The 14,554-nt window shown below is 37.8% G+C and overlaps 1 protein-coding gene across 1 annotated transcript in view; it reads right to left on the reverse strand.

Annotated features, from left to right (window-relative positions):
* ush2a (Usher syndrome 2A (autosomal recessive, mild)) overlaps positions 1–14,554 on the reverse strand; it is a 247,658-nt gene that overhangs the window by 159,551 nt on the left and 73,553 nt on the right. The window contains exons 26-28 of the mRNA XM_084719301.1: positions 13,157–13,304; positions 6,566–6,672; positions 5,407–5,530 (exon numbers count right to left, since the gene is read on the reverse strand). Of these exons, the coding sequence (XP_084575427.1) occupies positions 5,407–5,530; positions 6,566–6,672; positions 13,157–13,304 (379 nt within the window). The remainder of the gene's footprint in view (positions 1–5,406; positions 5,531–6,565; positions 6,673–13,156; positions 13,305–14,554) is intronic.

The following is a 14,554-nucleotide window of genomic DNA, read 5'->3' on the forward strand; positions in this document are numbered from 1 at the left end:
CCAGCTTTTACCCAATTAGCAGCAATGTTTGGATCTGTTTTTTTTAAAGATGGTATTATCCCAGCAATGCTAATTTTTGTTTCCGTGTTAATGGTAATTGCTATTATGTGTTAGCACTGAGCTAATGGACTAAGCCCTACTTATTTATATATATATTTGAAAAGGGACACATGTAATTTAATATTACAGAACTGTTGGTGTTTGCATATAATGTTCAGTATGTTTGTGTGAATCTGTTGCAATAGGGAAGGACACACTGTCAACACATACTTGGCCACAGTGTTCGGTCCAAATGTACAGCATCTAAGTGACACTGCTCATGCTCAGCATTACTTCCTTCAGATTTCCCCACAGGACTTGTGCTACTTCACACTGACAACCACTTTGGAGCCATCAAGAGACAAACCTGAGCACACATCATGACAGGTGTCTCTGTTACACATGGAGAGTACATGCAAGCACACACACGCAATCACACAAAACATCAGCATGCACTTGTGCACCTGAGAGTGCAAAGCCTCATGGAAACACACACGTTTAATATACATAAACTTTTTCCACAATGGGTTTTCAAGCGTCAAGTACTATATTTGTCAATGCTTAATGTTAAACAGCTAATAAACACTTTACTGAAAAAATGTAAAAACAACCGGATCACTTAATTGTAGTTACATTTCATTTACCATAATTAAACTATTTTCAAGGTGTCACCTGATTGTCTTTCGTAATGTAAACATTTTAACCACTGGCCAGTGGAAGAACACACTATCATATTCTGATATTTCTTGTGCAGTAGTGGAAGTTTTGGCCAGGGACCATAAATATACACACCAAATGTCATAGCAATCTGGCTATTAGGTATGAAGATATCCTGCTATGGGGCAAAGCATTGAAAAGGCTGACCGACCAACCAACTGACCAAACATCACCATCCTTAATGCTCACAGCTCGTGATGCAAAAAAATGCCAACATGTATAATCCATATTAAACATTTTAAATATCATGAATTCTCAGACCAGCTTCTCTTCTAGCCAGAGCACAAAGAGTACGAAAAAGGAATACTTTCAGAGACGTGTGAGAGATCATCAATAAACATTACCTGTGTTGTTTCACAGTGCTGTTGTGTGAAATCTGAAATTTTTTTTCATGAGTGATATATTACTTAATGTGCTGTAAAGAATACATTTTATGACCTACAAGCACATAAAACCAATTATACCCACACCATCAACTCTGGAGTTGTTAAGAGAGAGAATTATATTGTTTAAATTGAGTCTTTTGTAAATTAAAAATGATTAAGGACTATTTTAAATTGAGTTTATTGTTCATCCGTAATGTACTGTTCCCCTCTCACTGTGCGTAAGAGGATTTATGTTATATTGCACAATACGTACTGGTAACATGCAGCAATATTCAACCATTTACAGTTTTAAGTATAGTCTTATTTATTAGGTAGTATTGTTTCAAGTGTATTGTTTCTCCTCTCTCTGTCTCAGTAAACAGTGGAGGTTGTGTGCAATCATCTACACAACATAACCTGAATAACTCCAGTCATGTTAGCTCTGTGCTGGCATTAATCAGAGCCTGGCGTATTAATGAGAGCGCGGCAGCTAGCTAATTACACCCATAGATTCTGCAGCAGCCCATTAAATATACAAATGACAGAATTAAAGAGCCCAGCCTCTTCTGATTAATCTTTAAATGGGGAAAAACTAATGATGTCTGTGCAAACTTTCCCTTCACACATTTCTCCCCCTCTCCTCTCAACGTCAATGCCTGGCAATCAATCATATTAATTAAGGAAAAATAATTTGTATCATTTAACATTTCCCTCTTTCCTGCTCACTTGCTGCAGTGGTGCTGCAGCAGCGATGTACTGTATTAGACGTGTCTGGAAATTATCCAAGTCTATTTGTTCATGCATTTATTTTTTTCTTCTTTTTTTCTAAACTATGTTTGTGATGTTTCATCTCTCTTAATTTACTTTGGGTTGTAGAAATACATCTGGATTAGTGAAAATTTGAGCAGGCCATCAGCCTCATTCCAATCAGCCCATTTCATGCTCAAACACTGAAGAATAACAAATGAGGAGAGAGGACTATATAATCTGTTTTCAACCAGTATCCATTTAAATGGATCATGAAATAATATCCTGCTCCACTTTGAACTCAGTTCTTTATTCAAAGATGAATAAGGAGAGCAGGAAGTCACATTGTAGGGCTTCAGATACAGATGCATTACAGATAAGATAAATGGACTAACATGCATTTATGGAAACAAGCACTTACAGGGTATTCATAATCACAGCATGATTGCATATGGTTATAATCCTGTTTTATCTAAAGTAAGACTCAGTGTGGTAAATATTGACCTCAAATGCCCTAAATTCATTCAGCATTAAAAGGCATCGTTAATCACAAGTGAGCAGACTTATCGTGTATGGAAACATTAACTTCTATCACAATAACTGAACATGGAAAACAACCTATTTAGCCAAAAATAATTTAAGTAAAGTGGCCATAAAATTACAGATGAAAGGGCAAATATCATGTGATTTTACATGGCCCTGCTCACAGATGCACCCTTAATTCACGTTTAGGAAATGAGACAGCCTGCACTAAGAACCTGAGTGAACGATTTATGGAAACAACAAATTATTAATATTCCTAGAACAGTGCATAATGCCAATGGAGAAAAACGATGACCTGCTGTCTCCATCACTGCTGCTGTTGGGAAAAAAAAAGAACCTCATATGTTAACTTTTCTCAAGACTTGAAAGAACCTCAGTTGTTAGCAATGCATTATCAACATTTTGTTTTTTTTAAATGAAAAATGAGGTCTTGCTATATGAACCTGAATAAAAAAAATAGACTACACAAAGATTTGACTCATAAAAATTTTACAGTTGTCATTGTTGGAGTTACTAGGTTTCCACAAGACATCAACGATTGACGAGTCTCTCCTCTGTGATCAATTGACTCTCGAGGGGGCATTACACTGCATTACATTCATAATCCAATTTGGCTTTGATTTGTTCGCTGTTCCATGCGCTTCGATGGGAATAATTGTCTGTAGATGATGCTATTAGTATTGATGGTTGTAAAAGGGCGATGGTTTGAGGACTGCCGACACATTCATGGTCCAGAATAGATCCGGTCTGAAAGTGATTGTCTGATCCATTACCCTTTATGAAGGAGGAGAGTGGAGGAGATGAGAGGCACCCCTCAATAGCAAAAATCATCATCTATTAGCTGGCAGGGTTCAGAGACATCTCTTTACCTTTGTGCCGAAGGAGCATGGATAACGCAAAAAAATAATCATTTGTTGATTTGGGATAAATACACAGAGTTCAGAGAGAGCAATGATCTAAAACTGAGAACCATGAATAACAACAAAAACTAAGAGGCAGGAGACGTAGAGATTCCTTTCAGTAAGGCCAAAGCATTATTGTTAAGACGACTACACCCTATCATAAATCAGCTTCAAAAGAACACAAAGGATAGATAACATTTAGTTGTCAAGTGACCTGCATCATTTTATGGAAGTAAGTTTGTAGAGGACAAAGATAAGGTCAAAAATGCTCCATCATTGTGACTGTGATCTGTAATATTTATAAATGTTTATAATGTTCATAATCCACAAAGACTTGCTTAGTATGCGTTCTCTGTTTCAGCCACACCCTGTCTCACATGTCTGCACATTCAGACAACTTGCACCCATAACACACACAAGTGATCATCTGTGGAGGGCCAAGTCTAGAGACGAGGCAAATGTACAACAATGTGTATCATCTCAGTGTTAGTAGATAATGGCCTTCTGATAATAAAGTTTCTGTTAAAAAGCAAAAAAAAAGCATTCAAAGCATTTACTGAGGTTTTCAAATGAAATGCTGTATAGTTTTTTTTTTGTTTTGTTTTTTATCTTGCTAATTTCTAACACTTTATTATTAGCTTAATAAGAGCATCGTGGTTGAGTAAAACGAGAACTGTGGACAAAGCAGATGTAAATACAGCTTTTCTACTTCTCAGCCTCTACTCTGCTATCAGTGTGTGTGTGTGTTGAGTCCCGCCCTCACTCAAACACTCAGAGGAGAGGACAGAGAAGTTGCTGTGACCATAAATGACAGCAAAACCAGGTAGAGAATGTTTTCTTTCTTTTCATCCCATCCTTTTCTGTCTGTGTTATGATAGTTTCTGTCTGACACATCATAAAGAATCCTAAATTTTATCTGCAACTGTACAGAAATACCAAGTTTAACAGAATGAATAAACATGTAGAAACAAAACTTTAAATGCTCTACATAGAATGACCATCTCAATGTGAAGCAAATGTAATAAGAATTTAACTAATGTGGGCAATATGAATTTCTTACACATACACTAAAAAATACTACAAAAGCAGTATTATTTTAATAACCACTCAGATGCTGTGAAAAATGTGTGTGTGTGTGTGTGTGTGTGTGTGTGTGTGTGTGTGTGTGTGTGTGTATGAATTTGTTGTTAATCCCTCATCAATACAGACTGTAGTCAAGTCAAAAACACAAAAGAAGTGGACAGTCATGTATTTTTATCAGCTTGTTTCTTTTCCTTCTTTTGATTCTGAACTCTCTTTTTGCACCTTCTCATCTTAAAGGCCATGAAAAGGTAACTCTCAAACATTTGGCAGCTGACACACTGTTTGGGCTGGAGGCTCCTGATATTTCAGATGTCAGATGAACAGTACATGGAACCCCACTTTGTGGGTGGCAAACATATTTGGGTATTTTGGATGGAACAAGATTATGTGACCAACACAGAGAGCTTTGTTGACTCAATTACGGTCGATCATGGTCACATAAGGATTACAGATGAAAACTTTTATCTGCACAAAGTCTGGAATTTGCTGCCAGTTTTAGAAAACTAGTTTGCCCACAGACGTAAATTCATTTTTGACATTTTATCGTACAGTTTTAACAAGGCTTGGAAAGGTTTTATCTGTGACCCAAAATTAAACACCATGTTCACACAGATAGACATAACTGGTGATACAAGGTTTGTGCAGGACAGTGAAGTAATCTCAAGTGGCATCGAAGAGCTTTGCCCGCTCAAATCCCACTGATTAGTATCAGCAGTCATTAATTATGAGCGTCAGACTGGGTGATGTTCTCAGATGAAGCAGAACATGTTTGGCTGTGCAGCTCAACCCTCTAATGATGCTGGTAAACAGAAAGATAATTGTCCTTTAAGATGAGTGGGGAAGTCATTCTAAAGGAATGTCACGAGAAGACTGAGACACTGCAATGCGATCACTGAGCAACACAAAACAACAAGCACGCATGTATACATGTGCATACAAACTCACATGAAATGCAGACAGACGTCTTCTGATACACACACATCTGCATGTATCGAGACATACTTTCTTACCTGTGAAGTCTGTGTTTACTGGAAGAGTGTCACTGGGAAACTGGTAGTAACCGTTTCCTGGGAATCTGGTTCCTCTGACAACAGGATCTTGTGGGTCAGAAAAAGACACATCTGTCCTCTCCACCTAGAAAAAATAACATAATAAAAATAACATACCTGCCAACATTTAGGTTTCAAAATACATATTTTCTTCCATCATCACCATTTTTCTTACCCTGCCCCATAAGAATAAAATAATAAAAAAAAATGGCATGGCCACTATTCTGGTGACTTGTAAATGGAAACTGTTCAGTCTGCTTAAATTTGGACATGTATTTTGACTTTTTAGGTGGAACACCATCATGCCCTGACACTTTGACACACACACTTTGGGTTGTGTGTTGCCAGGTTGCAGTGACAGGAAGGTTAAAACTGTATCTAATATGTGGATTGTGTGTGCAGAGTGTGTTTCATTGACAATGTGGCAACACTGGTTATGTCAGACAAACATACAGTTAATGGGAGTATGGGAGAAACAACTAAATTGGACGCAACTGGGATATGGCCCTTATATACTGGGACAACACGAGGAAATAGGAATGATGGCAGGTATGCAACTATATTGATTATACAACAATAATGACAGTACCTATGACATCATCATTACTCAAATGTTTATTTTAGTTTATTTTTGATTTATCAGACATTTAGTTAAATTTGCTAACTAAAGTTGCAACTATAAATTGTGGTAACTGTGATTAATATGATATGCTGTTACAGTTACACTGATCAAGTATCAAGTCTAGGTGGGTTAGGGACTGTCACATGACAGTATTCAGTTATAAACCAGAGTTCTGGACCAACTGGAATTCTGACCTGATGATGATGCCAGACAAAGTCAAGGGATCAACAAAGAAATTAGACTTTATCCTGAGGGGGGCTTAATTTATGGCAATCCAGCCAACAGCTGTTGACACATTTACCTCAAAACCACAAATCTGAACTTCAAGGTGGTGCTAGAAGAAAAGTCAGATTACCAAAGTCATTAGGATTATTCTACTGGACAGCATGAATACCAAATTTTGTGACTATCCATCTAATAGATGTTGAAAAAGTTCAATGGGTAAATAAAAACTTTGACCTGCTGACAGTCATATACTGTATGTAAGATCTTACAGACCTGATACAGTGGCTGTGGTCCATTGAGGTGGGCTGGGGGGTCCCAGTCTATCTGGATGGTGGTTTCGTTTACTGGATATAACTGAGGTGGAGACAGTCCTGTTGGAGCTGAAGAGAGAAAGGTAGAAAATTAGAGACTGAATGTCATCTCAATGCAAATAAAAGTTTTCACAATATTTTAATCATACTTCAATAATAAATGGATTTGTGAACCATTTTTTTTAATTTTAAATCACAGTATTTTGTTTGTTAAATGTAAAATGTGAGCACATACAGTACAAAAACTTTAGCAATGTATCACACCTAACATACTCAAAAACACTGTGATGTTGTGGTTGTAATCATTAATAGAATGATTTTGCAATTTTTGTTTTTTCCAGTAGAAACATGTCTTTAGCTCATTTCTCCCATACCTTCCATATGTCTAGACTTGACAAAAGTCCCATTTTCATTTACCAGAGGGTCAATTTAATTTCCTTCTTTCACTTTAGATGTTAAATTAAATGTCCCTCTGAAACATACTGGGAGCCACTGGAGCCGCAGCTTCAACACAGATCATAAATAAATCAACCAGAGACGAGCTGATATGGTGAGAGGAAATATATAAGAATGGAGAGAGAAATATAGCAAGTGATGGACTGGTGTAGAGATGGGAAAGATGTGTGTGCATTAAGTGTCATTCCATCGTTGTGTTTCTGTGTGTGTGTGTGTGTGTGTGTGTTTCAGTAATGGTCTAAATGGTGTGTGGTGGGAGTAAATTAGCTCTCAGTGACACGCATGCGGACCATCTTTAGTGTGAGTTCTAATAGAGCTCTTAAAAGGGAAGTGGACAGCTTGTCTTGGGTGGCTCATCTTGCCACATCAAACCATAAATTACTGCCAATCGATAGCTTACCAGTCTATTGAAAGTGAGCTATGGTGACATTTAGAACACTGACTGTGCCAAACACACTCACACACACACCTTGTATTAAACAGCGGTGTACTTATTTCATGTGTGAAGTGCTAGAAAACAAATTATTCCTTTTGTTCAGCCAAATTCTGTGTGTGTTTATGTGTACTTGGCCAGATGGTTAGAAAGTAGTCAGGTAGATGAAAATGCAAAAATGGGAAAGCTTTAAAATTACAGTAAAGTAACTTTTACTGCATTGAATCTTTAAAATTGAAAACAATCTGTTGGAGATATATATATTATGAACAATTAATCCTTGCAGTACACGAGGAAACACAAGCCTCTCACTGCATCAGAGGGCAAGCCAGGCTTCCTGGGCTTCTAAGTGAAACCCAGTGGCAAAATGGACCACGCTCTGCTGGTTTTGACGGTTTATGAAACTGGATTGACCTCTGTGAACTGGAGTATCCCTGAGTGACATCTGACTGTGAGACTTCAATGTTACTGAGGGTATATCGACTGATTCACTCAGTATTGTACATCAGTTAACACAAGGAAGTGTGTGAACTTTACTACACAAAGGAAGATTAGACTGCATTGTTTTAAAACGATAAGGAAATATAGTTTGTCTTAGGGTTGGGTGATATGGCTTAACAATAATATCTCAATATTTTTGGGCTATTCCGCAATATAGTGTATGTATATCTGGATATACATACACTTTCTCTCAAATAACATAGTGTATATTCTCAAATAGTAAGAACATATGATGATTTTATATGATGCATTGCTGTAGATTATCCTACTCAAACAAGTATATAAAATAGGTAAAATGATCACACTCTTTACAGCAGTAAAATGTAGCATACACATTAATGCAGCAGTAGTGTGCCACATTTGCTTTTGACACTTTAAGTAAATCTTGCTGTAATACTCAGATACTTTCACCTTAGCTAAATTTATTTACTTGTAGTGGATTATTTTCAATGTGGGGTATTAGTAATTTTGCTTAGGTAATGGACGTGAATAACACATTCACTGCACCTGTGTATTACTGGTCAAACCTTCCCCTTTAAGGAAGGTGGGCTTGTGGGTAACCTGTTCGTGTGATAGATGTCTACAGGGGTTTCTTGTGAAAGTGAGTTAGCTAGTCAGCAGCTACAAGTCAGGCTAAAGACAATTAAAACAGCTTAAAACTGAAGGTCTTCCAGATACTTGTTGGAGCTGGAGGCCGCTGGTAGAGTAGCAAATGTGATAAAATGATCGATCATGTATCATCACCTTTTTTTTCAGCCATGGCAAAGAAAAATAACAACTACTTGTAGATGCTAACTAGCTAGGTTAGCTTTTCACGGACTGGCTCTGCTGCAAAGAGTACAGGAAGACGCCGTAGTAAGGTTAAATAAACAGGGACTTTTTATTTCTTTTCTTTCAGTAACTATTATACTGCAATCTCAGCTAATCTACACACTTAATGGCTGACTGAAGTTAAGTAACTACCCCTCAGAAACACTGAAAACTCGAATATGACAATATGGTTACCTTCTATATTGCACATCAACTCATACTTAAATACAACAAATATAATCGATAGATCACCCAGCAGTAGTTTGTCTTCACTGTCCAGATTATTTCAACTCACATTCAACTATTTTGGTCAAGTTACTGAGAATATTTTCACTTTAAAAGTAAGAATCAAAATAAATGTTCTTTCTACTAGACTTTTGTGTCTGTGTGGGACCAGTGAATATGTATAAAAATAAAAATCTTAGGCACAATTGAAAATTGTTGTGAAAGTGATTTGTAAAAGTGATTTTCTCAGCTATTATGTTATCTAATAGTGGTGTCACAGTTTTTAATTTTAAATCAATAATCAAGTGATTTTTTTTTTTCAGTTTTGTAATCCAAATCAAAAGTAGGATTGTCAAGTTTTTTGTTTTTTTGTTTTTTTGATTTTTTGCATTTTGGTCCGGTGGCAGGCATTTTTGGAGATGATAACTTGATAGTCTAACAATGGCATTGCTGTCAATGCTGAAAAAAAAAAAAGTTAAAATCAAAATTCGAATCGTGACCTTAAAATCAAAAGTCACACGGTGGATTTGGAGAATCATTACACCCCTAATTATTATGCTATTTAATGTTACAGAATCTATTATTACACTCCAATAACTGCAACTTTATGCAAGTTGTTGTCCAGGGGAACACTGTCAGTTGCACCCAATCAGACCATTCCTTCTCTATTTCCTTCTTCTCGTTTCTTTTTCCTACCACATTTTGTAGTCATATGGTATAAATAGCTGTAATTTTGTGATTTTTTTGGGCTGCCCTAACATATTAATGTAGTAAAAGTATTCTTTGTGTGCTGTCAGAACTTGTTGAAACTTTACAAGTTTTACAAGTGTGTAGTGAACATCTGTAAGAGTGTCACTGGCACTGATTTTGGATAAAATTACGAAAATATTATTGCACAAGTTTTCCTCCCTGGTGATCAATAAGATTCTAATGTGCTGTCCAGTATTTATCGTATGTCATGTATTAATTTATTGTATCTGCTTGTTAATTCACTGAAATGTATTTAACACTATGACACATTCAGTTTGACAAAAGCCACTTGCCTTATCATGCGTGTGCTCAAACACACACACACGTACACTCACACACACAAGGTTAACAGTCCACCAGAAAGGTTAATTTTAGCTGCCGACATGGTAATGAAGCAGCTAAATCATGGGCCAGCTCCCAGGAGCAATTGTGCATGTGTGTGTGTTTTCTGTTTTTACAGCGACTGACATGTCTTAACAGGCTCTTAGCGTACAGTTACACCACGCACACAAGCACACCACTTATTGACATGGCGATCCCTTGCCATGCATATTTCTCTCCTCAAGAAGGGCCTCAGGCCAATTATGCGTAAATCAATAAAGTTCCTGTTCTGTTGAGTGGTGTTACAGTGTGAGTGTGTGTGTGTGTATGTCTCTCTCTGTGTATGTCTTGTAGAACAAGCCTTTATGGATGTAGGATACATAAAACATCACCATCAGCCCCTGATTAGCCACTCAGTTTACGTCGTGATCGATAACTTTGTGGAAAGACACACACGTTGAAACAATCATGAATGTATCCACACACATGGACAGAGCGCTCTCTGCTTGTGTCGTTACGTCTGGCTCAGTGTGCGTGCTAATGTTCAGTCATGTGCTTTGGTGTAACTCCAGTGGTTTCGCAGATGCTGTCTGCTCACTTACAGCAGATGGTAGCTGACTCTAATGGCCCAGTCTTATGTGTGGCAGATTTATCAGTGCATCAGTACCACACTCAAGTGCACCTTACCAGGAGAGCCACAGTACGATGATTTCCTCCACAAACAGAGTTTCATTCAGGACGTATCACAATGTTCATGTCATTTCTGTGAATTACCATTTGAAACCACGTTGAAAGAATTTTTGGGCAGTTTTTCCTTCAGATTTTAATAAAAAATGGGGGGCGAAGAGACTAAAATATGTTGAGAGTAGTAAGATTACATATAACATATTTATCATAATACATTCAGCTCTGTGAATTTTAGCTAAATTTAAATTAAATTAAACATGTATAGTACAACAATGACCAGACAAATTCAGATGAACCTGCCCGTGAAAATCCACATTAGAGAAAAGTTAAACACTGTACAAAAACAAAACAAAACAAAACAAACAAAAAAACTTTATAATATGGTTGTCTAATACCTAATTAACTGTAGAAATGAGCAAGAGTATGCAAACCTTGTATGGTATTAAAATGTAAATGAATTGTTTATAAAAGTTCAAATATCCTCATACAACACATTTAACTGGTTACATTAATGGTCACAAAAACAAATAAACAATAAAAGGAACAGCTTTTCTGTCATCTTTTTTTTACACCTCATTTGTTCCTCACTGTTGATTGGTAACAGAAGAGAAACAGTTTTAATTCAACACTAAGGGGGTACACAGCTCCCAAAAGCTTAGATTATGTTCTAAAAATTATTATATTCAATGGATTGTGTGAACTCTCTAGACGACAGTTTTGAACTGAATGAGAAAAAGTAATATGAGTGATGGAGAAGCTCAACACCCAGTGGAATAGCTCATGCTATGCAAATTGTTTTGAGATTAAAAAAAAAAAAAAAAAATCTGCCAAACGGCATATGCCATTATCATTTCTTATAGTTGAAACAAGGGACATCTTTGGTGTTGGATGAAACAAAATGGTGGCAACAGATGTGGCTGTTAAAAATACATTCAAAAGTCAACTGGGTACAATAAGCCATATTGTATTGTACTGTATTACAGTCAAGTGAAGTCTTTGGAATCACTTGAAATAAACATTGTCGCTGTGTCAACAGATGTAGCCATTAAAAATACATTTAAAAAGTCCACCGATTACAATATGAAGTATCATTCATCACAATAAAAACAAGGAAGGACTTTTTGAGAATTGTATGAAATGAAAATATTCGCTATGTCAACAGATGTAGCTGTTTAGAGTATGTTCAAAAGCTCAAATCCCTGAGCAAGTATTTATAGATGAAAGGTTTTTTTTTTTTTCACAACGACTCAGAGCACCCATTGTCTACTCACCTAAAGGGATAAACAAACCAAAAACAAAACATAAAAAAACATAAAATGAGCAGGAAGAGTAGAAACCATGAGTGAACAGATGGAAAAGTGTGTTTGAGGGTCAAGTGTGCGTGTGTTTGCAATATGTATATTGCAGAGTGATTCATGTTCCTCTGCTGCCATGTGCTATTTTGTGTTCAAGTGAAAGTGCCAGGTAGAGACAGAAGTGACGGATGGATTGAGTGAAAAAGTGAGAAAGCAACAGACGGACAGAGAGAAACAGACAGATGAAGACACTGAATAAAAATCCTGTGTCTGTGTGTGTGTGTGTGTGTGTGTGTGTGTGTCTGTGTGTACTGATCAATTAGTGCTCATCTCAGTCCCATAGATTTGTGCCTGAGTTATTAAACACAGCTAATTCATTCTACGTCCATAATAGTTATAAATCTAAATGAGAGAGGAGAGAGAGAGAGAGAGAGAGACGGAGACATTGTGTGTGTGCTCCTGTAACTCTGTGTGTGTGCGTTTGATTCATGGCCAGCAGGAAGTGTGCGCTCCACCACATTTTTCTCCTTGAAATTAACAGTAAATTGTTTTTACTGCGGTGCGCCATGAATATCCCCTCTGGTTAACACGACCAATGCTGTCGCCACTCAAGTGCCCAGTGACTGACTGACTGTGTGCTTTTGGATGCGTGTGTGCATATCTCAGAGGCTCATGTTGCAGTTGTTATGAGGAAAATACCACACACTAATGATTCAATACTACATACAATATAAGGGCTGGGTGTCGGTACTCTATACCTTTAAGGTACCAACGGATATAATCCAGTACCAAGTAGTATTAAAACTTCTCCTGTGAAAAAATACATGCATTCTACTCTTTTTGTGGTGAACTGTCCCTTTAAGGGTGCTGGTATTGGTATCATAATTTTTTTAACAGTGCCCAGCCATACACAGTATGCAACTAAGCTGCTATTATCTTTAGATACTGTACATACACAGACAATATATTCGTTATGTCAGAATTTCCCTGTGGCTTATTGTTGCATTGCCATATGTACGTGTGTTAATGTTTGTCTGCATCCATGTGTGTTTGTGTGCATCTCTTTTTGTTTTACCTGCTGGTAGGGTCTGTCCTGTGCTTGGCAGACTGGTTATGCAACCTGTCTTTGTGCAGAGTGTAACAGTGAAGTTGTACACGTGGTAAGGCCTCAGTCCTGTCACTACATAAACAGACGGTGATGATGGTCCTACCCTGTGCAAGACCTGAAAAAGAGAGACAAACAGGAAACTGACCTTAATCCTTGTAAAGGGAAAGAGAAACAGAACAGAGATGTGTGTGTGTGTGTGTGTGTGTGTGTGTGTGTGTGTGTGTGTGTGTGTGTGGGTGGGGTGTGGGAGGGATGGCAATGGTTGTAAAGTCTGGGACAGCTAAAAGTAGAATTTGGGACAGCTGTTGGGGAAAAAAGTTAAAGCTCCAGTAGGCAACATTGTTTAGGTATAATTGAGAAAAAAAATGTCATACAAACCTTTCAGCATATTGTAAATCAGGTGTTCTGAGAGAGAACTAGACTTCTGCACCTGCTCAATGGCTCTGTTTTCAGCATTTAGAGCATCTGCCCCGTGACGGCAGACTTAAACCAATTACAGGCCTTTTAGGACCTGGGCAGTTGTTTCTGTCATTGATTCAGGGTCTCACCGAGGGAACATGCATACGCAGCTGCACTAGTAAGAGAAGTCGCTATAAAACAGCATTATAATAAAAAGAAAAGAGCCTAATGAGCAACATGCTTAACCCAGAAGTTTGTTGGCTCACTCCATTACTTCTGAGTTCACCTTCAGTTGTGTTCATTCGTGTGTATCGAGCTTTGCCGAGTGCCGAGAGGACCGAGCGGAGCTGAGACACAGAGCTGACAAACAGCTGTTCAGAGCCGGGGAGCTCTGCAAGACAGGGTCGGCAAACTGGCGCTTCTGGAGGAACAAAACACCAGAGTTGCTATGATGCTGGCTATTTTACTGGTAGAAGAGGAGCTCAGAGTGTATGTTTCAAACGTTTTGGATTAAAAAGAGGATTTATCTTCACTCCTGCTTCAACCTTCTGCAGCAACAACAAAGAAATCATGGAGCCGCGAACCAGCCAGATGAGAGCGTTTGTTTTTGAAACTTTTGAGATGAAAATGTGGATTTATTTTTACTCCTGCCTCTCAGCCTCTCTGCAGCAGCGATTCAGGAAACAATTACGGACGTGTTGACCAGCCAGATGAGAGCTCAGAGTTTGTTTTTTAAACTTTTGGGATTATAAAGCGGATTTATCTTCATGTTTGCTTGTAAACCTGTGAGCAGCAGCACCACGGAGGAGCTGACCGCACTGTTTACAGGGTGAGTGAATGGCACAATTACGGACACTGTGCTTTTGTACTGACATTTTTGGCCATGCGAATCAAACCGTGTTTCCGCTAAGTTGCATTTTTATGACCACTTATATTGTGGCGAGCCATGAACCACGACTCCGAGCG

This window comes from Lutjanus erythropterus, chromosome 1, assembly GCF_056507025.1.
Source record: "Lutjanus erythropterus isolate fLutEry1 chromosome 1, fLutEry1.hap2, whole genome shotgun sequence".
In the NCBI taxonomy this organism is placed as follows: domain Eukaryota; kingdom Metazoa; phylum Chordata; class Actinopteri; order Lutjaniformes; family Lutjanidae; genus Lutjanus; species Lutjanus erythropterus.